We start from the raw sequence: 27485 nt of genomic DNA, 5'->3' as shown, positions 1-27485 counted from the left end.
TCCTACTCCCAGCTGCTCCCTGTTCTCTGCCAGACATCTTCCTTCTCCCCCTGAGCTCCAAGAGCCCCACCAGTGCCAGCAGGCACTTCATTCTGTTTTCAAGGCTTCGGGGTTTACAAGTAGGTCTCCCTCGCTGTGTGATGGCTGAGGTTGTCCCATCCTTATTTCTTCCAGAAAGCCTCCCACAGTACCCTGCACACAGTGGTACTCAGCAAGATGAGCCAATGGTCAGCAGCTGGGCAGCCACACCTCTGTTCCCAAGCCTTTCTCTTTCCTCCCCACTTTAGGCTTTTTGAGTTCCTTGGAGTTCACCTGTTTCTTCCTCCCCTGAAACCCTTTCTTCTTAGCATCTTTCTCACTTCTCCCATAAGGTCCTCGCACAGGGTCTGGGGGAGAGGACCACATTTCACACTTTGGTGACACTGTGGGTCAGGCCTTGTTTGGGGAGGGGGTCTCCGTGTTTCTCCCCTAGTCAGAATGTCAGCGTTCTGCTCAGCAAGTGGGACTCCCATGCCTATGCATTCATTCTCTAAGGCTCTTCTGAGAATGGGTGGCGATAAGGAGGCAAAAGGACAGACTCGGGGTTTGTAAGAGTGAAAGATACACATTGAAAGGGAAAACAGTAATAGAGACAGGGTGACCTGTGGGACCCAGTCCACATAAGAGACAAATCTCAGCTTGAATGTCCAGTTTAGTAAGACCTCCATGGTCCCTGTGAACACCAGCCTGCTGATCCTAATGCTACTCAGTGGGTTCATCTTCCTTTTCATCTTTTTCTATTTTTTCAGAATTTTCTGTTATTTCCATTTCTTTTGTTTCTCCTGATTCTGTTTTCCCAAGTGCTTCCAACTCTCCTCTGTCAGTTTTTGAAAGGCTCTTCTCTAGTCCTTCTGATTCCCTTGGGCTTGATTCATCTGAAAGGTTTTGATCCAGTTCTGAAGGCCTCCTGTAAATTTCCCTGGTTTCCTCTCTCTTCTGTGCTGTCCTGCCTGGTTCCCCAAACTGTCCTTTGGCAGTGCCTCCTGGACCTCTCTCCTTCGCGCCCAATTCTTTCCTCCATGAGGCTTTTTCTGGGTCTTCTCTCTGCCGGTGTCCTGGCTGCCTAGCTGTGAGCCCCAAAGTTCCCTTAGACAAGACACCTTCGGGCTGTTTCTCCTGCTCCCACTGCTTCATCACCTTCTCAGGTTCATCTTTGGTTTTCCTCGTTTCCTTCTCCTTTGCTGTCCGTGTTTGATCCAACATAGTGGCATTTTCTGAAAAACAGGAGAAAGGAGAGAAGAGACGTGAAATTTTGTCATGAGAGGCCTGAGACTGAGAAAGGGGAAATCACACATGGCGTCACACTGAATATAATTGGCAAAGCCAAGATTTGAACCCAGGACAGTCCGCCCCCAGCCCACATTCTTTCTTTTTCCCTACAAGAACTAGCTCAGGTGCTGGGAAAAGACAGAGGCCTCTCCTCTGGCATCCTCATTCTGCATTTCTCTTTGTCCCTGGGGAGCACACTCATCATTTGTTGGAAGGTTCCCCTGTAAAAAAAAAAGGGAGCAAATTGTGCTGGAAGTTCAGATGCAGGGCAATTTTACAACCCAAGGGATCCTTGCTCCTTGTTTTTACCAGCTATTGGAGAAAAGTTACCAATCTCCTCTTGAGTCTCCTCCACACTCTTCCTGGAAGTCCTGGTTTCTAAGATGCCAACAGGGACTCTGGATTCAGAGCCAGCAAAAGCTGCTGTTGGCTGTGAAGACACATGCAATGCTGCCACCTGCTGTCCAGGAAGGGAAGTGACCAGCAGCTGCCTATGCCTTTGGGAGCCTTCCTCAAGTTTTCAGGATGCCTTTCCCAGCGTGCTGTCAGCCAAGGAAGGAGGATGCTTGGAGCACCTGCTGCATCCCCTGACATTATTGCTTCTGTGCCTTCTGAGAGCGGCTCCAATGGCATGTGGAGGCAGACGCAGATCTCTGAGGGGATCCAGCCACCACGTGCAGGCGCTGGGTAATAAAAAGCCCTTATCTGACTGCTCAGGTGCCCCGAAACTCCACACCCAGATTGCCGCTGCTGTGTCGGGACCCTAGAGGGCTTCAGCCTTGGTGCCTGGAAGGAGCTCTGTCCTCCCAGAAGCCCCGAGGGAGCCCCAGCCCTAGCTCCCCTTCACTTCAGTGTGGCTGGAGGGAGGGCCCACGGGATCGGGTCGAGTTGACAGAAATAGTATGTGCAGAACCATGGTAAAACCATGGGCTCCAGAGCCAGGCTGTCCAAGACCAGAAACCACTGTGCGACTTTAACCCCTTGGCCCTGTGTCCTCATCCGTAAAATCAAGCACGTCATACTTGTTTAGGGCTTGCCAGGTGGCGCAGCGTTAAAGAATCCACCTGCCAGTGCATGGGATGTGGGTTTGATCTCTGGGTTGGGAAGATCCCCTGGAGAAGGAAATGGCAATCTACTCCAGTATTCTTGCCTGGAAAATCCCATGGACAGAGGAGCCTGGCGGGCTATAGTCCATGAGGTCACAAAGAGTCGGACACCACTGAGCAACTAAACAACACTTACTTCCTAGTGCTCCAGGAGGGATCCGATGAGTCAGCATGTACAAAGCTTAAAAGAGCGCCTGGGCAGGCCGGAAGCCCTGAGTGGAGATCAGCTTATCACCCCCACCACTCTGGGGCCTGGCCCCCATCCCTGCCGACTCCTTGGGGCCTGGAGTCCCCGCCACTTCCTCTTCCCTCACTCCTTTCATGGGGGCCGGTCAGATAGCTAGTGCCTGGGGGGTGGGGGTGGGGATCAAAGGCCTCTTCACTCCCTGGAACTCTTGGGAGAAAGAACGTGGTAAGGCTAGACCGGCACAGTCCTGTCACCTCTGCACCTCTGCCGGCCCCCTGTCCCGACCCTGCCCTGCTCACTACTGACCCTGAAGAGCAGCTGCCCACGGTGGGAGTGAGTGTGGCTCCCAGTCAGACTGCTGAGTGACCTGGGCCGATCGTTCAGGCTCCAGTGTCCTCCTCCCTAAGCAGTACCTCCGCCTCCTGGCAGCGAGGATCTAGTGAGATCATTCTGGCTGATGTTAACCCAGTGTGGCCAGAGGTAAGAGCCCCCACAGTGTAAGCTGCTTGCATTCTGCTTCCGTGTTTGCTCCTGTTTCCTACCTGAAATGCCCTCAGCCTTTTACCTCGCACCGGGAAAACGCCTGGGCATCTTCTGGAGCCTAAAGCGGAAGATTCTTCCTCTTGGAAGTGTTCCCTACCACCCCAGAGAACTGGGAGCGCCCTGCCCAGGCTCTTACAGTAGAGCGCGGCCCCCTGCTCAGAAGACTCAGGTGCCTGGCTTTCCCACTGGGCTATGGGCTCCTCCAGGGCAGGGGCCGAGCTTCTGTTACCCCCAGAATCTCACACTTCCCTGGCAGGTGACAAGTGCTTGACAAATATTTGATGAATTGAAGAAATATGGGAGTACTGGACTTCCCTGGAGGGCCAGTGGTTAAGAATCCACCTGCCAATGCAGGGGGACAGAGGTTCGATCCCTGGTCTGGGAAGATCTCACATGCCTCAGAGCAACTAAGCCCAGGCACCACAACTACTGAGTCCACGTACTACCATTACGGAAGCCCGTGCACTTGGAGCCTGTGCTCCAAAACAAGAGAAGCTACCACCGAGCACCGCAACTATAGGGTAGTCCCCAGTCAACCAGAGAAAGCCTGTGTGCAGCAACAAAGGCCCACCACAGCCAGAAAGTAAAATAAATAATACAATAAGCGAATGCATCTTTTTTAAAAATACAGAAGTATTGAAGAAATAGGGCAGACAGCATGGGATCTGACCACAGGCTGAGGGGTCCCCCTCCTGCCTTGGGAACGGCTGCTGGCGGCACTGAAATCAGAATGTTCAGTGGGCAGTGCCAAGCCCAACTGATGGAGCAGCAGGAAGCGGGGCGAGGACCACTGGAAGGAGAGCAGAGGCAGGTTTCTGAAGATGCCGTCTTCCAGCTCCAAAACTCACCTTTCTCCTTCTTTTCTTTGAGTATCTCCCTGTAGTTGGTTTTCTTCAGCTCTTCAATGATGCCCTTGTTAGCATCATCCAAGGCCTGTGGGTGAGAGGAGTATCAGTGAACTCTCTTAACGCTGTAGGACCTGTCCTTTCCCCACCCAAGCCCCAACCCTGCTCCCGGCCCCTTCCTCCTGGCTCCTCTGACTACTCCTGCCTGAGGATCATGGATCCCATGGACATGGAACTCCCCACGCTAAGTGGTATGAGAGATACACCACTGGGGGTGACTCAAACTCATTTCCCTCAGACTCAGGCATGTTTTAAGGGGTTGCGTCTGTCTGCTGATTCCTAAAGCTTCAGCCAAATTAAAGGAGACAAGGCAAGCCCCTCAGCCTGCAGCCAGGCAGCAAGCCATGGAGGGGACTCAGCAGCACACCGTGGGTGGGGGTGGGGCTGGGGGCTGGCCTGCCTTCAGAGCGGCTTCCAGGGCCTCTGCAGGACAGCCAGGGACTGGGAACTCAGCCTGTGCTGTTTCTTGAGGGCAACGCTGCTCTCTTGCAGCCCTCCCTGTGACTTGCAGTGGGTGGAACATCTCTAGACACTCGGGGATGTCTACAGGCCCTGGATCGCCAGGCTTGGATGTTCTTGGGCAGTACAGTCTGCCCCTTGGTATGCTTTCCTGCCTGGAGATGCCCATCAGGGGGTGAGAGGTCAGGGACTAGGTCCCTTGAGGAGCCATTTAGGGCCATGCGTCTGTTTGGCTTGATGGGCACTTCTCTCTGTCTCCTACTTTCAAAGCCCTGCCCAGCCTCCGAGGTGACCTCGAAACCTCCGCCTCCGTGAGGGGAAAGGCCCAACTCTGCCTGCCCGCTGGAGTTCTCAGTCCGAGTTCCCTAGTCCCTGCCGCACCAGTCAGGAGTGAGGGACTGTGTTTTCAGCTTCCCGGGGGCCAGGGCCACGTCATCACCTTTGGTGCAGTGCTGGAAAGACTCTAGATCTGCACCGTGTGATACCCAGAGGCCTCACGTGGCAACTGATCACTTGAAATGTGGCTGGTGTGGCTGAGGAACTGAACTGCAACGCTCGTTTACTTCTAACTCCATTTACGCTAAACGCTGCAGGTGGCTAGTGGCCGCCTGACTGAGCAGCGCAAGTCTGGACTGGTGAGTGAGGCCATCACGCTGCTTTCTATTATCTTCTGTGGGGGCTGCACTTTTCCAAGCGCAAGTCCTAAAGTCAGTTTACAGGGTCTCAGCCAGCATTAAAGACAAGGAATGAAAAGAAAAAAGAAAATAGAGTAAGAAATACAGTGTACATAATAAAGGTAAATATGTTTTGTAAAACTTGCTATTTTTCATGTTTTTCATGTTTTACACAAATAAAACTATGTGTATTGAGGGGAACTCCCTGGCAGTCCAGTAGTTGGGATGCTGACTTTTACTGCAGTGGGTGTGGGTTCGATCCCTGGTTGGAGAACTAAGATCCCTTAAGTTGCTGTGCAGTGTGGCCAAAACAAAGTTAACAGTATGTGTATTGGTTGGGTTGCTATATAAACTGATGGCAACAACAGACACTGGAAAGCCACTGCCCGACCTAGAAGGTGCTCCGCGGTTGAGGGGAAACAAACATCTGGGGCTGAGGGTCCCGGGGCCTGCCCATCCCCACCCCCAGAGAGAGAGGCTCACGCTGATGATGGCCTGCTGCGCCTCGTTGTTATGGACCAGCTTTGCTCTCTCCAGGGCCTTCTCAAAGTTGTTCACGGCCGATTCGAAGTCCCTCAGCTTCACTGAAGGGCACAAGGGAGCATGAGGATAGTGACATAATATCAGTGTACATATTCAGGGTACAATATCAGGGTGCCAGGGGCCCTCAGGAGCAGCAACACCAGGCTGCCCAGCACCACCCTTTCCAGACATTTCCTGGGCCACCTCACCACTAGGGAACAGAACCTGGGCACTGGAGCCTTGGATTTCAGGTGCCAACAGTCAGTGAGGGAAGGGGTCTGTGCCCACATCATGTGTCTCCAGGGGGACAACTCCATCCTGCCCCACTGTTGCCCTAATGGTCTGGGAGTGAGCGACGAGAATGAAGACAGAACGTGAAATCTGGCGCAATGGGTCAGGGGACCAGCAGCCTCTACTGGACTGAGGTGCAGAGTCCACTCTGAATCCAGCTTTTATTCCTAACTGCAGACCATAAGACTTTCTCAGATCTTATCTTTCTCAAGACACATGCTGTATCAATCACATACTCCTAAATAGCACGGACTACACTGACATAGTCCAGAGCTCCTTGAGTTTACGCCAGTCCATTCCCTTCTGGGCTGGTCTCGGGAACAATTAGCAAGTGTGTAGGCAGCATTCATGCCTGATGCTGACCCGGCATTCCAAGCTCTATGCTTTTATGATCCCAATCATAATACCTTCTGGGTCTGGCCCTGGGGTTTGTAACAAGGCTATAACTCTAAGAAGACATGAAAAAGAATCATCAATATGGTTTCTTAATATATGCTGTTTTTCCAAGTGCTATTTCTTTGAAATTTCTCAAGGCCATGAAATTACATTATTAGGAATTCCCACTATACCCCATCTTTAAATGGTTCCAGAAGAAGACATCTATTTTTTTTTTTCTTTTTTAATGTTTACTCAGATTTGTAAAGAACACTGTGGACACCAAACACAATCTGGCAGGACTGGATGTGACTCTTCATGAGCCAGTGGCTGGGACATCAGTGCCCACGCTGGAATAATCTGAACCCAGGAAGGAAGCAGCCTCCCACCCACCCCAGGGCACTCACCTGACCAGTTAGCACTGGGCCAGGGATGAGGGCTATGAACTGACTGCCCTTGGAAAAACCTTAATTTCAGGAAGGAAGGAGAAAAGTGCTCCCCTGCCAGGGCTGGGAACCCCACACTTCACTCTCTTTACACATCACTGCTTCCACTTTTTTAAAAAAATTAATTAATTTGGCTTCGCTGGGTTTCAGTTGGGGCATGCAGGATCTAGTTCCCCGACCAGGGATCAAGCCTGAGCGCCCTACTTTGGGGGCATGAAGTTCCAGCCACTGGACCGCCAGGGAAGTCCCTCCACTGCTTCCTCTTGTGACTAGCACCCCAAGATCTACCCCTCTCCCACAAACTGCTTTAGGATTCCTGGGGAAAGAAGGGCCTTGGATCCACAACTCAAACTGCAAAAGGCAATTACATTTGAAAAGCGATTCTAGCATAGTTTGAAAAGTCTGTGGTGTCAATATACATTTTTTTCTCAAATATCCATTTGAAAAGAAGAAAACTCACAGTAATGCCTCAGAGGCCACCATGAATAAATATCATTCTGATATGGTAGGTCAGAATAGGAGTCAACTGAACTGATCTGAATCTTAAATAGATTCACTGATTAAATAAACTTACATTACTTCTACTTAATGCTTAAGATTATGAAAAACATAAATTTGTGTTTACCCAGATTAAATTATTATTCCAATAAATTTATGTCAATGATAAAAAAAAAAAAAAGAATAGGAGTCAACATTCAAGTGAGTGGAAGCATTAAAGACCATTCTATTTGTTTTCAACTGAATCTATAACCTGAAATTATCTCCATTTTGGGGGCCCTTTTCCTCTTCTTTTCCTCACTCTGTGCATCCACAAATCCACACATGTATATCCATATTTTTATTGGCTTTTCCAGGGACTAATTGTTTCTTACCACTGTTGGAAACACTTATGGGAAGCTGATGGGGAGGAAGGAAGAAATGAGTATTTCTGGAGAGCTTGTTATATGCTGGTTCCTATTCTAAGTGCTTACATGCGTAGCCATTACCTCATGTCTTCACACTATGAAGAAGATACGTACACACTATACGTGTCAGTCGTGTCCGACTCTTTGTGACACCATGGACTGTAGCCCTCCCAGGCTCCTCTGTCCATGGGATTCTCCAAGCGACAATACTGGAGTGGACTGCCATTTCCTTCTCTAGCATACATACTATAATTATCCCTATTTGCAGAGCCCAAGATCTGCCCACTTGGCCAGGCTGCCTCTACAACCCAGGGGCTCTTTGGCTGCTGTGTTGGACTGGACTTTTCCACCATACAGCATGGAAACTGAGGCCAGTAGTGAGTGGCCTGCTTCTCCAGAGGCCCTCAGAGCCTAACAAGACCTCACCAGGGACAGGAATTCCCTGGTGGTCCAGTGGTTAAGACTTCGCGCTTTCACTGCCAGGGCCCGGGTTCACTATCTGGTCAGGAACTAGGATCCTACAAGCCCTGTTGCAGTGCAGCCAAAAAGCAAACACAAAAAAAGTCATCACAGAGACAGCAAAGAGTTCTAGGAAAAGGCACAGTCATCACATGTTCCCCAGTTTAAAGCTTTCAAGTGGTTTTTTCCTCTATGTCTTTAGGAAAGAATCCACGACGTGTAAGGAAGCCTGAGAGGCCCTGTGGACCTGGCCCTTCACCAGCCTCCCTCCTCCAGACTTTCCTGGGCCCCAGAAGCTCAACACTGGTCTCCATCAGTTTCTTAAATCAGCCAGACTCTTGCCCACCTCCCTAAATGCGGTTCCTTTGGCTGAAAAGTTCTGCCTTCAGAACTTGGAACTGGTACCTTTGTGTTCTTAATGATTCTGCTTTAAAGTTACTCCTCAGAGACTTCCCTGGTGATTCAGCGGTTAAGAATTCACCTTGCAATGCATGGGACGAGGGTTCGATCCCTGGCCATGGAACTAAGATCCCACATGTCTCAGAACAACTAAGCCCACAAGCCGCAACTCCCAAGCCCACACACCACAAAGGAGTACCCAGCTGTGAAAGACCCACGTGACACAGTGAAGATCCCATGTGCTGCAACTGAAACCCAGTGCAGCCAAACAAATAAATATTAAAAAATAGTTACTCCTCAGATAGGAGGGCAGGAACAGTTATCAATTTTGCTTCCTACTGTATGCCCAGCTTTGGTGCCTAGAAGGTGCCAGGAAAGCGTTAATGATGTGAGTAAGTGAATGAGTGATGAGACCCGTGATCAGAGTGCCTGTCATGCTTACCCCCTCTCTGGGGTCAGCCGTGTGCCCAGGGCAGGGCAGGTCCGAAACTGTGAACAGAAGACCCAGCTCCACGGCTTCCTTATTACTGCGGCCTAGAGCTACTTCTCCTTTTAAACTTGTATTGTGAAATATTTCAAATATACAGAAAAGTCAAAGGAATAGTATCATGAATCCCCATTACTCATCACCTAGATTCAAATATCATATGATGTCACTTCCATGTGGAATCTAAAAAAATGATACACGTGAACTTATTTACAAAACAGAAACACTCAGAAAACAAACTTATCAAAGGGGAAAAGGTGGGGAGGGATAAATTAGGAGGTTGGGATTAACATATATATTAATACACTACCGGGGGAGCCTGGTGGGCTGCCATCTATGGGGTTGCGCAGAGTTGGACACGACTGAAGCGACTTAGCAGCGCTATATATAAAATAGATAATCAACAGGGATCTACTGCACAGCACACGGAATTCCATTCAGTGCTCTGTAATAACCTACGTGGGAAAAAAATCTGAAAAGAATAGATATATGTATATGCATAACTGAATCACTTTGCTGCTCACTTAAAGCTCACACAACATTGTAAATCAACTATACTCGAATATAAAAGTTTTTAAAAATTACCAAAACATTGCCAATCCTGTTCCATCTGTTCCTCCTCACCCCTATTCCTTGCTGTTTTATTAACAAGCCCATTAACTGTATTGAAATATGATTCACTCAGTATAAAATGCACCCCTTTGTAAGTATACAGTTCAATGATTTCTAGAAAATTTATAGACTTGTGCAATGAACACCACAACTCAGCTTCAGAACTTTCCCAGCCCCCTAAAAAAGCGCCCTCTTGAGACCTGGGGCAATCTGCGGCACCACTCAGAGTCTCTGTTTCCCAGCCTATAAAAGAAGGACAGTACCTCCAGCACTGGCTTGCAGAGTGATTAAAGCGAGAATGGATGTATAAAGGCTACTGAGCCAAGAGGAGTGCAGCTGTTTCGATGAGGACGTGACACTGTGCTGGCCTGCATGCAGCTCAGCTGAGTTCTTCAAAGGCAGGGCAGTTCTCTGGGTCTCCCAAGCCCTAACTGAGTGTAGCTTAGAGTAGGCACTATACACACTGGTCAAAACACGGGGGTTTATCCCCACTCTCAGAATCAGGATTTGTCTGGCCCATCAGGATGGAAAGTTCAGCGCGGGCGTGACGGCAGGGCCTGAGGGCTGGGAAGGGCACTGTACCTTGTGCCTGCGCCACCAGGACACTGGCATTCAGCTGCCACTCCATGTCCCCTTCTTCCTCGGCACACTGTTGGGACTTCTCACCGTAGCTCTGGGCCTCCCAGGCCTGGTCTAGCTCCAGGTAGCAGCGGCCAATCTCATGGAACAGCCAGGTCTTCTCCAGGGTGGTTTTGGCCAGAGGGATCTTCTCCTCCCACCTGGAGACACCAAGAACTGGGTCAGCTTCCTCCACTCAGGCCCTGTACTTGGACTTAGGAGGCTGGACTTCCTACTGGTGGCAGAAGGAAAACTGTCCTCCAACTACCAGTTCTTTTAGAAGCAGGAGTGGAGCTAACAAGCACTATCATATTTTTTAAACTACCAGGGTTATTTCGGTGCATCTATAGAATTGGCTTTGATACCACAGTTGAAAATAATGCTTGTAAAATAGCATTTGAAATAACTCCATAACCTTTGAAAGTCAAAGTGAATTTGCTCAGTTGTGTCCGACTCTTTGCAAACCCAAGGACTGTAGCCTACCAGGCTCCTCCATCCATGGGATTTTCCAGGCAAGAGTACTGGAGTGGGTTGCCATTTCCTTCTCCACGGGATCTTCTCGATCCAGGGATCGAACCCAGGTCTCCCTCATTGCAGGCAGACACTTTTACCATATGAGCCACCAGGGAAGCCTACACATAAGCTTTAAGAATATGATTAAGCACATTTAAGAGAAAATCAACACAATGAAAAAGACTGAGATGAAAAAACAAAATATCAATAAAAGTCAGAGGAGAATCAGAATGAACACTTGTCTTTGGATGGTGGGACTGAAGACTTCCTCATCTAATTTTCTATATTTTCCAAATGAATTATTTAAGGTTAAGCACATCTGACTCTCTGCGACCCCATGGACCATACAGTCCATGGAATTCTCTAGGCCAGAATACTGAAGTGGATAGCCTTTCCATCCTCCATGGGATCTTTCCAACCCAGGGATCAAACCCAGGTCTCCCTCACTGCAGGCAGATTCTTTACCAGCTCAGCCACCAGGGAAGCCCCACATTAAGCACATATTTACTATAAAATATTTTATTATGAAAAGACATGAATGGGGAGGTGAATGCTCACAGGCTTCTGTCTTTTGGCACACAGGCGCCAGCGGCCACTGGGGAAACCAAATGACCTGGAGCACCAGGCTCCGGTCAACAAGTCTGTTCTAGTCAGACAACGAATGCCTGAAGCACAATTTCTCTCTGCAGTCAAGCCCGCCCCTAAGGCTCCGAGGGGCTGAATCACCCCACTGGAGCAGGTCACCAGCCCCAGGGTTGGACATCAAAAGTCCATCAGTTAAGGTCTCTAGGGAGCTCAGGCTCCATTCCCAGTGACCCCCATGTGACTGCAGAGAATCACAGAATAACCTCCGAAGAACTCCCAGAAGTCAATGGTCCAGCCAGTCATGAACTTGGCCAGAGGTGAGGGCTGCCTGGAGAACTTGTTAAAATCAGATTCCTGAGCTCCAGCCCAGACCTGTAGAATGAGAACGTCCAGGGGAGAGGCTCGATAATGCACACGCCTAAAAACAAGTGTCCTGATGTTTGTCAACGGGAAATTAGGAGAAAATGCTGATTCTATTCTACTAATTAATATAGTTGACGAGCCCCAGAGTTTACAAAGTGGCTTTCTCCTGGTCGCCTAGCATAGCCAGGAGCCAAATTCGGGTCTTCCAATGCCTCTTGGCCTGATGTCCTGCCCCAGGCTGGGAGTCCAGGGGGAAGTTGGGATGTCCTGGCCCTTGAGTACGGAGGGGGTGGTCCTGGATCACTCACGTGTCAATGGCTTGTTGGAATTTCCCAACTCTGGCAAAAACCCTGCCAATGTTGTCCAAGGCTCTGGACTTGGCATCAGGAAGATCACTGTAGGGAAGAAGCAAGACAAGGTCATTCTAGGCACTATGGAAACTAGAAAGAAGGTAAAGACGGGCCAGTTGAAGGGACAATGCCCAGGCTGGCAAGGCTGAGGTACCCTGGCCCTCTTGTGGGAACAGACATTATCAGAATCTCTCTGGAGGGCAAACAAGCAACAGCCTACAAAGACACCCCTTTGGTCCTGCAACTCCCCTTCTAGAAATTTACCTCCAGAAGATAATGTGACAAGAATACTCATTAAAATATTGTTTATAATAATAAACGGTGGAAATAATCTAAATGCAATCAGTGCAATTTTTGCGTACAAAAAACGTCCTTGATACATCTAAGTCAAAAAATCAGATTATGAAAAAAAAGTCAGAATATAGGAGCTCGCACAATATCCGAGGCCCTATTCGTATTAAAAATGAATGTGCGGGAGACTTTCCAAGTGGTCCAGTGGTTAAGAATGTCAATCCAAGGGACACAAGTTCGATCCCTGATCCAGGAAGATGCCACCAGCCGTGGGGCAATGAATCCCGAGCTCTAGAACCCGTGAGCCGCAACTACTGAAGCCTGCATGCCCGAAGACCTGTGGTCTGCAACAGGAGAAGCTGCTGCAAGAAGCCTGTGCATCGTAACTGGAGAGTAGCTCCCGCTTGCCACAACCAGAGAAAGCCTGTGTGCAGCAACAAAGACCCAACGCAGCCAAAAATACATTTTTAAAAAATATCTCCTTCCCAACAAATAAACCAAGAAACCCAACCTGAGCCCCCTCCCACAGCATCCCCTTCTTTCCCTCCTTCCCTGGCCAGCTCCCCCTCTTCCCATTGTCCCCCAGCCCTTCAGCCCCTGAGCCCCAGCGGCAGGAAGCTCTGTTTGATTCCCTCTCCTCACAGGGCTGGGCTGCCTTCTCACATGCAAATCTGACCAAGCTCTCCCTCCACCCACAGACATACCCACATGTGTCTGCAGTCTCACTGGAGCTCTGTGTGTGCTGGAAAAGGGGAGCAGCCTCAGTGGCTGCCCAGGGATGCGGTTACGCACGTTATTGCAGGCACCGAAACACCTTTCTCTGAAGCCATTCGAAGAATGAGACGTTCCTTTCCAAGACACAGGCTTTTTAAAAAGAAGACCCACAGAAATGGATCATTTCTGTTTTAAAAAACTCCTATGGGGAAACTTCCCTGGTGGCCCAGTGGCTAAGACTCCATGTTCCCAATGTGGAATCAGGGGAGGTGCCCTCGGTGTGATCCCTGGTCAGGGAACTAGATCCCACATTCCACCACTAAGAGTTTGCATGTTCTATCTATCAATCCCGCATGCTGTAACCAAGACCCGGCACAGCCACATAAAGGAATATATACTTTTTTAATGCTATGTGTGTGTACATGCACATAAATATGCAAGTAAATATGTTGCAAAGGGGCCAGGAGGACATTATCTCAACGAGGCCCCCAGACTGGGGAGAGGGGAGACGTCTGAGTCCTGCTCTCAGCACCACACGTCCTGGGTCAAGTACAGCGCCTCTGGGACTGGTGTGAGAACAGACTCCTATCGGCCCTCACTACCTCAGCGTGGCCTCCCCTCCTCCCACTCCCCACAGGTCCTGGCCACCCCAACACTACCTGGAGCGCCCCAAACCCCCCACCCCTGCCCTGTCCCTCTGCCTTGGGGGGCCACCCCCTGGTCCTATCTCCCCCTTCTCTCAGAGGCTCCCTCATCTCCCCTCTCTGGGGCTCCTGGGCCGTGTTTGCAGCTCTGATGCTGGCTCCCCCTTCCAGAGTGGCTGCTCTGTTGTGGTGTGAATAAATATGTTGATTTACTCATAACAGTAATGTGTACTAAGCTAACTAAGTAATGTGTACTAAGATGTACAGGATGGGGAAAGCCTGCAATCAAATCATCTATACAGTAATCAGGGAAAGAAATGAGGGCCGACTAAGGTCACTGGAAAAGCTACTCAGACTAGTCAGATTTGATCCACGGCTGTAAGGATGGTAGTCTTTGGAGGAGGGGGTGAGGTTGATCTGATTGAGGAAGCATGTGGGGCATACACATGAGACTCACGGGTGAGACTGGAAGCCTGTGGACAGAGACTGAGAAGGAACCAACATTGCTGCAGGGACACCTCTGTTTATGCAATCAGCCACTAAGCACATATTCACTGCATGTCCATTATGGGGCAGGTGCTGGGGAGAGAAACGGAACAGAGAAGTCTAAGGTCTATCAGGTAGATGAAACGTGTGGCATGTGTGGGGGGAGCGTGGACGAGGGCTGCTAGGTCACTCTGGGCACATGGAGGTCTTTCCCTGGGGGGAAAACACTTCTTTACAATCTGAAGGACAGGGAGGAGGGAGCTGATGAAGAAAGTGCTGGCAAAAGAGAAGGCTGAGTAGGAGCAGAGCCATGCGCTGTTGCCAGGGTTCAGGATGCCCAAGGGCCTGGAGACAGCCGAGTCAACAGAGATGAGGAGAAGTCAGGTCAGCAAGGGCGGGGCGGGACATGTTTTGCACTGAAGGGCCAGCTGGGCGGCAGGAAACCCAGGTCAGAGGAAATAGGCAACAAGTGAGGAAGACGTGGATGGAGCTGTGGGAGGGGAACAGAAGGGAAGATTCTCTCGATAGGAGGAAGAGGCATGGACAGGATATGGCAGGCTGGTGTGGGTAGCGAAGGAAGGGAGGTGTCTGGGAAGCCACCTGGGCTCCTTCCTGGGGACAACGCAGCCACCAGTGCCATTCTCCCAGAAAGGGAGCCCTGGAGCAAGAGGTCTTGAAGGAAGATGATGGATTCCACTTTGGATATGTCAAACTGGGGGCTCCCATGGGACATCAAGTGGAAATGCCTCAGACTCTGCTGGATATGCAGGTCTGAGAGCTCGGAGGGGAGGGCTGGCAAGATGTGAAGATTTATGTTTAAGGCATGGGAGAAGACTGGATCCAAAATATTGTCTAGAAAGAAAGAAAGTGAAGTCGCTCAGTCGTGTACAACTCTTTGCGACCCCATGAACTGCAGCCTACCAGGGTCCTCTGTCCATGGGATTTTCCAAGCAATACTGAAGAGGGTTGCCATTGCCTTCTCCAGGGTATCTTTCCAATCCAGGGATCGAACTCCGGGTCTCCCACATTGCGGTCAGACGCTTTACCATCTGAGCCACTGCCAGGGAAGCCCTAAATACTGTCTATATTTATTTAATCCTCAAATTCCCCATGAGGCAGTATTATCATGCCTTCATTAGAGATAAGGAAACTGAGAGTGAGCAACTTAAAACCACACTGCTTCTAAGTGTCCCAGGCAGCAATTAAAGCCAGGTCTATCTCCAAAGTTAGCTGTTGTTTGAGAACCAGGAATGCCCAACACGAGATTCTGGCTCTGCACAGTGGGAGGCCGGTAAGAAATGAACTGGAAATGGACAGACAGCTTATAGGGTTCTGGTGACTGAGGAGAGGACACGAGGTGGGTGTGTTCAAGAAATCCAGTTTGACCCAAAGAGTGGCCTGACATTGGAGGGTTGTGCAGAAGTGGATTCAGAGAGGGCCCTGAGTGACCAGGAAAGGCCCATTTGCTTTGAACCTGCGGGCAGTGAGAGGCCAAGGCCTGTTTGTCAGCAGGAAAACAGTTGACAGGTAAGAAGTAGTGCGTCTCTGGAGGTGACTTATGAGAGCGGCTGGAGACGGAGAGGCGAGGGCTGACCCGAGTGGGCCTGGGAGGATGGGAGGCTGAGGGGGCTCAGAACTGCGGGGCGAGTAAAACTGGGCAAGACAAAGTCATGAACGACTCCAGAGGTTGGAACTAGGGTGCCCAGAAAGGGATGGTACCTCTGGGGGTGGGCATCAAGTCTTGGGAAGAGTTGGTTCCTATGAGAGCTGACGTTGCAATAGTCATCATGTATACACAGTGTTGTTCTGAGATCTTTATGTGAATTTCTGCATGTCATTCTCCTTCTCACCCTACTGAGTAGGGGCTACCATTGTGCCCCTTTGACAGAGGCTGAGAGAGGTTAGTTAAGTGCCCTGCCTAAGGCCCCGCAGCTGGGAGGTACAGCTCAGAAGCCTAACCTCTTGGGACTTTCCTGCTGGTCCAGTGGCTAAGACTCTGTGCTCCAATGCAGAGGGCCCAGGTTCGAACCCTGGTCAGGGAACTAGATCCCACATGCTGCAATTAAATGATCCTGTATGCCACTGCGGAGACTAAAGATCCTGTGGGCTGCAACTGAGACCTGGCGCAGCCAAACAAATAAATAAAATGATAAGCATTTTTTAAAAAATAAAAATATACCTAAGAGCCAAACCACAGGGAGTTTTTTGGAGTTTGGGGCCTCTACCCTCCCTCTTTGTGGCAAAAAAGCTGACAGTCTAGATGTGCTCTTATCCTAGGGAGGTGGCTCCTCAATCCAGGGTATCCACCTCAAGCACGCAGGCAGAAAGCGGGGCTCAGCCCCCAGCCCCAGCAGCCCCAGTGAAAGGTCAGTATGTAGCTGGGCCTTGGCCACTTGGCTTTCCGAGCCCGTGCAGGCACTCACTACTCCTTGGCGATCTCCAGGTCCTTCCTGTGGCTCTGCAGGGCCGCTACCATCTGCCCCAGCTCGATCTGGGCATTCCCTATGCAGCTGTACAGGTTTCCCACCAGTTCATCCTTGTTGGGCACCTCCTCTTTGTTCCATTCCAGTACCTTCTTCAGCACTTTCTCAGCTTTCTGAAGGCTGCCTTCAGCACTGCCGCTAGTCAGCACTGGGAAAGGAAAGAGGTGTTATGGAGGGGGGAGCAGTCTCCCCCTGGCCGACAGAAGAGCCTGCATTCTAACCACCACCCCCACCCCCCGCCCCACTAGATTCCATCCACCGGCCAAGCGAAGCCAGGGGGCTCCAGCTGCCATGTGGCTCTGGCCCCAACTGGCCATGGGCCAGCCCTTCTGAGAATACCACCCACACATGTCAATGTCCTCCAGACTCTTGAGGATGTAGCGGGCTGTCTGCGAGGGACGGCGTTTGCGGTCCCGCAGCCACTTCTCTTGCATCAACTTCCGGTCCCGCTCCCTGGCGTAGATGGGTTTCTGCTGCTGCCAGAAGTCACTGCGCGTGTCCAAGTAGTTGATGCCCGTCATGATGAGGTCCTCCACGGTCAGGCCATGCTTGATGGTGCCTCTGATCAGATCTGTGGGGAAGGGGGTGGGGAGGAGCCAACTAGAACAGGGATTGAGGGGAGTCACCCCCTCTCAACTGAAGGTGGCCCTGGGGGGACCTCTACCTGGAACTGTGGGACAGTAAGGAAATCAAGAGCACCTGGGTGGGAGAGGGGGGTCTATCTGGGACCAGATGAAGCCAGAGCCCCCTCTCTGTGGCACTCCTATGGTACAGGGCTTAGGGCATAGGCCCCTCATGGCAAGACATGACGAGCTAGCAGAAGCAGCAGCTGGTGGATTGCTTTCTGAGAGGCTTCCAGCCCTCAGGGCTCCTTTATTTCAAGCTGTCCTCAGAGTAGTCGGAGTAGAAATGCATAACCTGGTCCCGGCTGCCAGTGCCCACTGAGTGCCTGGGTGCCAAGTGGGCCAGGGAAAACTGGGAGCCAGAGGGGCATGCCTCAGCTCTCTTCGCTCACCTGAGCAGAGGTCAGAAATGGGAGTAAAGCTGCAAGGCCTTTTGGGTAACATGTGGGCCACCTCTTCCCTCCCTGGAAGCTCCTCTATATAGAGGGAAGCGTCCAGGCCTGTTCAGAGGAGATGGGCCAGCCGTGAAGTTGCCCCTGAGATGCAACCGGCAGGGAATCCTATAGAGGACCTTGGGACGTCAGTTCTGGAGAAAAGCCCTTGGATTTGAGAGTGATCCCTGTGCAGGCTCAACAGCTTAATGGCAACACTCCCACCACCAGTGTTCATACGAGATATTCACTTCAAGGCGCCTTCCTATTTCTTGTTCCCACCAGTGTGGTGCAGCAGGAAGAGTGTGGAACTGGAGGTTAGGAGGCCTGGGCACTGCTGTCAACTCCACCACTAACTTGCTTGTCACCTTGGACAAGTTACTCCCCATTCAGGGTCTCTCTTTCCTTACCGATAATAGAAGGGATTAGACCAGATGAGATTTTACGACATTCTAATTCCACAGTCCTGGGAGTCCCTTGTGAGCACCTCTGAGCTGGATTCCCTTGCCCTTGGAACACACTGAAGGTTCAGGGGGGTGCCCCTTCAGGGACCAAGGTGGTAAAGAAACCCAGATCTCTAGCGTTCCCACCGAGGGTACCAGAGCACTTAAGAGCACTGGTTCTGAAACTGGACTTCTTGGCTTCCAATCTGAGAGCCGCATCACTGAGTTATGTAACCTCCCTATGCCTCAGTTTCCTCATCTGTAAAGTGAGAACAGTAGTGGAACCTGTCCAGAGGAACGTGTCAGCAAATATCGTTTTATAGGCTTTGCCTCTGGTTCATGTGTTAAGCATCCACCCCAGGTTTTCTTTGCCCTGAATTCCCTGCTGCAAACAAAGTGTCCGACACCTTCATCCAACAGGAGCTTCTCCAGGTACTCCTTGTCCACGTAGAGTTCACCCAGGAGCTGGCGGACAATCTTCTCGCTCTTGAGCGAGCCCTTCCGCTTGCTCTCTCTCTTGGGGTGGTGTACGAGCTGTCTCACAGGATGAGGCTTCTGCTGGGCTCGCATACTCTGGGAAGATGGAGCAGTACCCCCACAGAGTCTTAGAAAGGAGCCCAGAGCACCAGCCAAGGCCCCTCGAGCCTGTGATCCCAGATCCCTCCCTCCAGGACCTCTGTGTGCTGAGAACCATGGAGGATGTCTGGTATGGGAACAGCTCGTAGGGGCTGGGGCAGAACCCTCTGACCACCTGTGCTGGGCAGGAGCTCCTCCCTCGCAGGCACTGAGAGCCACTGAACCCTGTGCTCCTCAGGCACATGGGGCCTCTGCCCTTTGAGGGAGGTGGAGTCAGAGCCAGGCCCTTACCTCAGCCTGCTTGCTTAAGAAGGACAGATCCCCTTTGTTCTCCAGTTTAATAGAAGAGGGACCTGCAAAGACAGAAGCTGGGGCTCAGGCCGGAACCTATCACACATTTTATGTGGAAATAGTTGGCCGTTGGTGGGAGGGTGGAACTCTCTCTCTGAGCAGCCAAGCCACTCCCACTAGCCCAAGGCCACATTTCCAAACAAAGATAGGCCTTGGGTACTAGGGCCCCTTTCCATTTACACACTCTGCCACCCACAGTGGCAAGCCCCCCTGCACCCCCCCTCCCCCTGCCATCCCCCCCACCCTCCCACCCCCACCCCCTGTCACCTGCACACGATGAACTGATGGGAGAGCCAGCCCCTGGTGCATGTGTGGTAAGGGAGGAAGGCAGGGGCCAGGGAAGGCCCTTCTCAGAACCTCATTCTGTACTATGACACCAGGCCAAAAAGAGGCTTACTCTTCTGGATTGGGGTGAGTGAAACGGTGTTATTCATCTGATTTTGAAGAGAAACAGATGCTGCAGTGCTCAGGACAGTGGACTGGAGACTAGTCCTCCCAGTGGACAGTTTCTAATCCTCAAGAAAATCAGGAGCACCCAAATCTAAGCTGGGGGCTCCCTGTAATCCTCCCAGTGGTGGGTGCTCACCACCTGAGGTCTCCCTCCAAACCTAAGGATTCCAAGAACCTCCCAAATAAGCGCATAGGCCCCATGGTCACTCACTTCCCACCGAGTTGTTGATGGCTTCCTGGGCTTTCTGAATTCCAACTTTGAATTCCCGATCAGGCCTCAGCTTGTAGCCCCGATGGTAGAAAACCAAGGCAAATTCGAAGTCACCCATGGTGTACAGGGTCTCGGCCTTTTGTAAAATCCCCTGAAATGAGAGGAAGTCAAATCAAAGGGAACAGACAAAGCCTGCCCAGACTCAGGTGTGGCGGAACGTAAGGATCCCTGGGTTGAGAACAAATGTTGGGATACAGGGGCAGAGGCAAGTGACCTATGACGGAACACAACAGTAAACTCCAGGCAGCCTACAGGCTCTTTAACCATCAGAGGCTGCTGCAGGTAGTGGCAGTGAGAAAAGCGAGGGGCCCTCCCACCCCAACAGTCACCTTGCAGAAAGTTGGGTCTCCCTGGAGTGAAGCCTCAGCATCTTCCAGGGATTTTTCCAGCTCTCCCATCTTGAGGAAGCACTTGGAGCGGGCAACCAAGCAGTTCTTATCTCCGCTCTGAAGGTGAAGAGCCTGAAGAAGGAACCACTCAGATTAACAGGCATCTGGCAGGGAGAGGTAAGAAGCTGGACTGGACCCAGGAGCCCAAATCCTTCTGCCAGAGTTTCAGGGGGACTCCATGGGCCAGCAAACAGGTCTTCTTTGGATCCTTTTAGACTAAAACCAGCACCACACTGATCTCTGCTTAGTCAACTAGGTTATCTGCGGGTAGTCATCATTCACAAGGTCATATCACAAGCTATCTTGGAAACTACTGGTTGAGATGTGAGAATATACTATACTACCCAGTGAATATACTGAACTTCCCCAGTGTCTGGGATTCCTCCAGTTCACTTAGAATCCTAGGGTGTTTAGTGCTTAACAAATTCAACCATGAACCCGAAATGGCTGTACAACACATTCAAAATACTACTTGAAGGGGACTTCTCCGGTGGTCCAAGGGGCAAGAATCAGCTTTGCAATGTAGGGGTTGTGGGTTCAATCTCTGTTCGGGGAACTAAGATCCAACATGCCACACGGCAGCTAAGCCCATGCAGCACAACTACTGAACCTGGGTGACGCAACTAGAGAATCCGTGTGCCACAAGATCCCATGACACAAGGGAGAAGATCCCAGGGGCTGCAACTAAGACCCCACGCTGCCAAATAAATAAACATTTTAAAAACAATACTATCTGAAGACCAAGCATTCTGAAGGCTAACAAAATGGATTTTAGGATGATCTGCAACTTGTGTTACCCATTATACATCCCCTCTCTTTTTATATAGCTTGTTGAGAATGAATCATTGTTTCAGGGGATTAAGATGAAAATGCCAGGCAAAAGGAAACTGATTTTGGACCCAAAGTGGGAATGGAAAGCTTCTCCTTGTCCCCATGTCCTTCCTTCTCCTGTCTGAGACCATTACATAGTCTGCAGCGTGATGTCCTTCCTGAGGCATCAGACTGTACCCACCTCCGTCTAAGACCTTCGTACTTTTCCAGAAAGAGCCTTTCTTTCCTAGAAAAGACCACTTCTCACCCAAAGCTATAAGCCCTTGTGGTGTTTTTTTCTACCTGAGCTTCTCCAAGATGAAACAGTTTCCAGAAAAAGGAGAATGGATGGGGCTCCTGAACTTAATTGCTGGTCCATCTGATCCATTATTTCTGGTTTTAGGATGCGGTTGGTGATCCAAAGGGACTAAAGACTCTAGGTACCAACTGAGAAGTTTGATTTTAGAAGGAGTCTTGGGACACGTTAGAGAGCTATGCTACTACCCCGTTATTTGTAACAAGTGGGCTATTTGTTGTAAAAAAAAAACAGTCATAATAAAACATCCAATAGCTTGTTTGCAAGACAGTACAGTAGTGTACGATGGTAAGGTTAGCACCTCAGCACTGAAGTCTGACTGCCTGAGTTTGAATCCCTCCTCTGCCACCTGCTAGTTCAGTGATCTTAGGCATGTTACTCAACTTCTATAAAAGCTTTCTTACCTTCAAAATGGCATAATAATAGCACCTCCCCCTAAGCTTGCCACTTAGCAGTGTGTCTGGTATCCAAAAACAGCGCTCAACTGTTACCGCCTTAGGGTGGGTTGGAACAATTTATACTACAGTACAGTTTTATGATGTTATTTACTAGCCGACCACCTTCAATAAGCAGCTGTGTGCCAGAGACTTCCCTTCTGCAACCAGCCCCATAGCCAACCTCCTAGCCAGTTATGGGAAACTGAGGAAGGAGACCAATCACGACACATTTGAGCAAAAATGTAGGAGACGGGGTCACTGTTAGCGCAGAGGTTGGTTATTAACAACCAGGTAGAATACAAATGGGAAATGGTAGAAAATGGCTAAACAGGGGTTTATCTTTGACAGCGGTGCATCAATCAGTAACAATGGAATAGTGGAAACAATAGGGTGGTCCAGGCATCATCAAGACCTCAATGATGGGTAGCTGAACGTTTCAGAGCACGACTCACATTGCTGAAGCTATGGGCGGCTTTAGCGAACTCCCCGCATAGATACAGCCGCTCGCCCTCCGCCATGTAAGATGGAAAGGTGCTTCGCAAGACTTCATTTTCTGGGTCCGCCATGGTGACGGAATTCGGAGACGCTGAAGCGGAGAAAGGAAGGAAAAGAAGCCTGAGAACCTCAGTCTGGTTTGTGGAAGCTCCGTCTCTTAGCAACCGGGAGACGTAAATTACTTCCGGCCCCGCCCCTCGAGCGCGGGGCGGAGTCCGGGTCGCAACCGCCGCCGGTGCCTAGGAAACCGCGAACTGGTTGGACCACGACGAGCGCATGGCTATTCGCTTCAAGGAGGCCTCTTTGCGACTTGTAGTGTTGGCAGTTGCACGCTCCATCGGTTCTTCCCGGAGTTGCTTCGCATTCAGAAGCCACAGTCAGGAAAAAAAAAAAAAAAAGTACAGCCCTGAAGATAGGGAAAAGATTGGGGGCATAATTCCAAATACGGATAAGGCATTCGTGGCAAGTATTTGTGCACGTGTACCACCCTCAAGAGTGAGCCTCTTGGTGGCTCCAGACGGTCAAGAATCTGCCTGCAATGCAGGAGACCTGAGTTCGATCCCTGGGTCGCGAAGATCCCCCGGAGAAGGAAATGGCAACCCACTCCAGTCCATGGACAGGGGAGCCTGGCAGGCTTCAGTCCATGGGATCTCAAAAAGTCGGACGTGACTTACCGACTTTCACTATGCCAAAACAAACAAAAATCTGACGATACAGACAGATTAACTCAAAAGATTTAAATGTAAGAGGTAGAATTATAAAACCAGAAAAATAGGTGAATGTAACATAGTGAAAAGCAAAAAACAAATTTGATGTCATCAAAGTGAAAATTCTTTGTTCTTCAAAACAATATTATTGGGCCTTCCCTGGTGGCTCAGTGGTAAAGAATCCACCTGCCAATGCTGAAGACATAGGTTTGATCCCTGGTCTGGGAAGATCCCAAGTGCCAAGGAGCAACTAGGCCCTCGAGCCACAACTGCTGAGCTTATTATGATCTAGAGCCCGGCAGCTGCAACTATTGAACCCACGTGCCACACTAATGAAGCCTGCATGCCCTAGAGCCCGTGTTCTGCTACAAGAGAGGTCACTGCAGTGAAAAGCCTGTGCACCACAACTGGAGGGCAGCCACCGTTTGTGGCAATCAGAGAAAAGCCACTGTAAAACGACGGAGACCCAGCATAGCCAAGAATAAATAAATAAAATTATATATTTTTAAAAAACAACAAAGTTAAGAAAATCAAAAGGCAAGCCACAGACTGGGACAAAATATTTGCAAAACATCTATCTGACAAAGAATTTGTATGCACAATAAATAAAGAGCTCTTACAACTCCATATAACAAGGCAAATAAAAAGTGAGCAAAAGATTTTAATAGTTATATCATCAGAGAAGATATATGGATGGTCAATTAGAATATGAAACATGCTCCAGTGTCTTTAGTCATTAGGAAAATACAAAATAAGCCCCGCAAGTAGACACCGATACACAGTTTACTAGACTAGCTAAAGTGAAAAAAGACTGGATTTCCCAGGTGTTGATGACGACGGTAAGCCACCAGAATTCTCATACACTGCTGGTGAGAATATAAAATGGTTTAACCTCTGTGGAAAATGGTTTGGCAGCTTCTTAAAAAAGTTCAACACACTTACCATATGACCCAGCCAGTCTGCTCCTAGGAATTTACCCAAGAGAAATCAAAGCTGTATGAGAACATCCATAGTCGTTTTATCTGTAATAGCCCCAAAGTGGAAACATTTCCAATCAACTGGTGAATGGATAAATCATAGTTTATCTTCGTGATGGAATACTACTTAGCTGTAAAAAGGAAAGAAATATTGATACATGCATAATATGGATAAATCTCAAAGAAACTATGCTGAACAAAACAGTTCATACAAAAAAGACCATATGATTCCATTTATATAGAATTTTAGAAAATGCAAACATAATCTTTATTGCCCAAAAGAAAAATGATGTATCCTGGGAACACAGAGTTAGGACAGGGAGGGATTGATTACAAAAGAGTAGAAGGAAACTTTGGGAGATGTAGGATGTGTGTATTATCTTTTTTTTTTTTTTTTGGCTATGCCACCCAGCTCTTGGGATCTTAGTTCCTTGATCAGGGATTGAACTCAGGCCCTTGGCAGTGAGAGGGCAGAGTTGTAACCATTGGACGGCCAGGGATTTCCCTATGTGTATGATCTTAATTGTGGTAACATTTTCATCGTGTATGCATGTGTTAAGACTCATCAAACTGTGGACCTTAAATGTGTAAATTCCATCATACTTCAATTATATCAATAGAGATGCTTTTAAAAATCCAATAAAATAATAACAGTAATGTGTGCTTTTTGGCAGCTTATGAAACACTCTGTGATCTTCACAGCATCTGAAGAAGGGAGGAAGCAGAGTATCTGCCTGGTTTCCCAGATGAAACACAGGACCTGGGAAAGGTGACAGGGTTTGCCCTAAGCTACAACACCAGAATATAGGTAAGTTGAGCTGGGCCCCATGCTTTGGATTGGATTGGTAGAGTAAAAGTCACTGGAATTGGATCCCAATCTGTCCCAGCCATTTACTAGCTGATCTCCTTAGGTTACTTCTTTATTTCTTATTTTATTGTGAATTAGAATATAGATACCGTGGAGTCACAGAGTCGGACACGACTGAGCAACTGAACAATAGCAACACCAGAAACATTAATAAAACACATAAGTGCAATTTAATAAATAATTATAAAGTGAACACCTACATAAACATCACCCAGGTAGGTCGAAAAACATATTGTCAACCAAGGGCTCCCTGTGAGACCCCTCCCCAACCAAAGCCGCACCCCTGCACGGCCACCCCCTGCACAGGTAACCACCATCTTTCCAGTTACTACCGTGGCTGGAGCCCCATGGTCTCTTTCTTGGATTAATGCAAAATCCTTGCGAACAAGGTCTCCACATTCTATCCTTGCCCTCTTTCTTCTCAACGCTGGTGTCAGAATATTCCTTCTAAAATAGCTCAGATGAGACTTCTTTGGTGGTCCAGTGGTTCAGAATCCATCTACCAATACAGGGGATGCGGGTTTGATCCTTGGTCTGGAAACTAAGATCCCACATGCCTTGGAGCAACTAAGCCTGTGCACCCCAATGAAGACTCAGCACAGCACCCCCCAAAAACCCAAGAGTTATAAAATATGTCAGATCATGTCACCCTACAGTGGTCCCCCATTTCATTCAGAGTAAAAGCTACTCTCCCCATCATGCCCTGAGCTCCAGCCACCTGGCCTCCTCACTGTTCCTTGCACAGGAAGACCCCTGCTAGACTCCTTCCTCAGGACCTTCATGCTGCCTGCTCTCTCAGCCCCAGTCAGCCTGGGATTGGCCTGGAAGGCTCCCTCCCCACTACTTAACTGACTCTTTCCCCTCCTTTGTGTATTTGTTCAAATCTCCCCTTTGCAATGAGGCAAAGCCTAACCACCCTATTTAATACTGTAACCTACTTGCCCTCAACCTCTGATGAGGAAATTCTTTATTCATTTACTTATTTTTTAATTAATATTTGTATGGAAGTATGGTTGGTTTAAAACATCATGTTGGTTTCAGGTATACAGCACAGAAATTTCGTTATACACACACACACACACACACACACATTCTTCTTCAGATTCTCTTCCCTTATAGGTTATTACAAAATACTGGGTAGAGTTCCCTGTGCTAAACAGGAGGTCCTTGTTGGTTATCTATTTTATATACAGTAGTGTGTATATGTTAATCTCAGTCTCCTAATTTAGCCTTCCCTGATTTGGGAATTCTTTATCCTCTGTTTTTTGTTTGTTTGTTTTCTTTTTCCCATAGCCCCACTTTTCAAGATACTATTATAACTTCTCTGTTTATTTTATGGATTGTTTATTGCTGCTTCCCCTGATAAAATGTGAGCTCCACAGGGTGAGCATTTTTGTTTGTTCCATTCGCTGTTGCTCCAGTGCTCAGAACAGTACCTGGCATTTTGCAGTTCAGTAAGTACTCACTGAATGAAAGAAGGACTATCCTTCTTCTTCTTCTTCTTTTTTTAAGCAGTAATCATTTCCATGCTTTTTTTTTTTTTTTACAGTTTTTCCAACTATGTATCCCTTCCAAATAATACAATTTAGTTTTTCTTATTTTAACTCTATGTGATTATTCAAAATGTCTACCCAGAGTAATAAGTCTCTAGCAAAGGTAACAAAAAAAGAGACCTTTAGTAAATACTCAACTCAGAGCAATAAATTCAAACTTAAAGACATTGTCAGAAATGACTTTCCAAAGGAGTGGTAGAACTGGTTAAAGGCAAAAGCTGGTCCTTATATTGTGTGCTATGTGTGTGCTCAGTCACTCAGTCATGTCCAACTCATTCCATGGACTGTACCTCGCCAGGCTCCTCTGGCCATGGGATTTCCCAGGCAAAAACACTGGAGTCCACTTCCTTCTCCAGGGTTCCATGCGATTTGAATCTTACTATAACTGTGTGTTTTTTTTTTTTGTTCCACTTTCTTTTGCTTAATATTCTGTTATGCGATTCATTCATATTGCTGTGTGTAGCTGTGTGTAGTTCATTCATTCCTCCTGCTGTCAAGTTTCCTATAGTATGAATACACTACTATCCAGCCAGCCAGGTGTTGAAGGACATCTGGGCTCTGTCTCGTTTTTGGACAATATTGTATATGTGCCCTGGCACATATGTTTACGAGATACATTCACAGGAGTGGAGCTGCAGGGTCTTCGTGTATATGACTCTTCAACTTAATAAGATAATGTTAAATAGTTTCCAAACTAGTTGCATCAATCTGCCCTCCCATCTGCAATAAGGACACCTGTCTGCAATACGGACACCTCTTTGGACCTCAGTTCTCCCTGTACTTCCTTTGTAACATTAGCGAACTGGACTAGGGTTCTTCTGAGGTCTCTTTTGGTTCTGTCATCAAGGAGCCTTGAATACATAGCACTTGGGGCTGTGCATCCTTGAGGCAACACCTAAGTTGTGAGGGAAAGCGGTGAACACAACCCATGCTTTAGATGAGGCCTCCCAACATCCCAGGATGTCTCTTAAGATTGGTGGTGGGATTTCCCTGGTAATCCAGTGGCTAAGACTCTGCACTCCCCATGCAGGGAGCTTGGGTTCAATCCCTGGTCAGGGAACTA

General features: G+C 49.0%; 1 protein-coding gene across 2 annotated transcripts; it reads right to left on the bottom strand.

Annotated features, from left to right (window-relative positions):
* Window positions 1-741: 741 nt before the first annotated feature.
* On the bottom strand, window positions 742-22388 carry ODAD4 (outer dynein arm docking complex subunit 4). 2 transcript variants are annotated; one of them, XM_068978476.1, is made up of 12 exons: window positions 22275-22388; window positions 20200-20331; window positions 19811-19961; window positions 19090-19151; window positions 18630-18795; window positions 17072-17296; window positions 16666-16873; window positions 12066-12152; window positions 10261-10457; window positions 5666-5766; window positions 3993-4077; window positions 742-1253 (listed from the first exon to the last, which is right to left on the bottom strand). In XM_068978476.1, exons 1-12 carry the CDS (start codon window positions 22386-22388, stop codon window positions 742-744), a joined length of 2040 nt encoding a protein of 679 aa, XP_068834577.1. The 2 variants fall into 2 exon arrangements, with proteins under 2 accessions (XP_068834577.1, XP_068834578.1); XM_068978477.1 differs by lacking the exons at window positions 742-1253; window positions 5666-5766 and having other exon boundaries at window positions 4067-4077.
* Window positions 22389-27485: the final 5097 nt, after the last annotated feature.

This window comes from Capricornis sumatraensis, chromosome 8 (assembly GCF_032405125.1).
Source record: "Capricornis sumatraensis isolate serow.1 chromosome 8, serow.2, whole genome shotgun sequence".
In the NCBI taxonomy this organism is placed as follows: Eukaryota; Metazoa; Chordata; class Mammalia; order Artiodactyla; family Bovidae; genus Capricornis; species Capricornis sumatraensis.
Note: the sequence above shows the minus strand (reverse complement) of the source record. Positions and strands in the feature narration are given on the sequence as shown.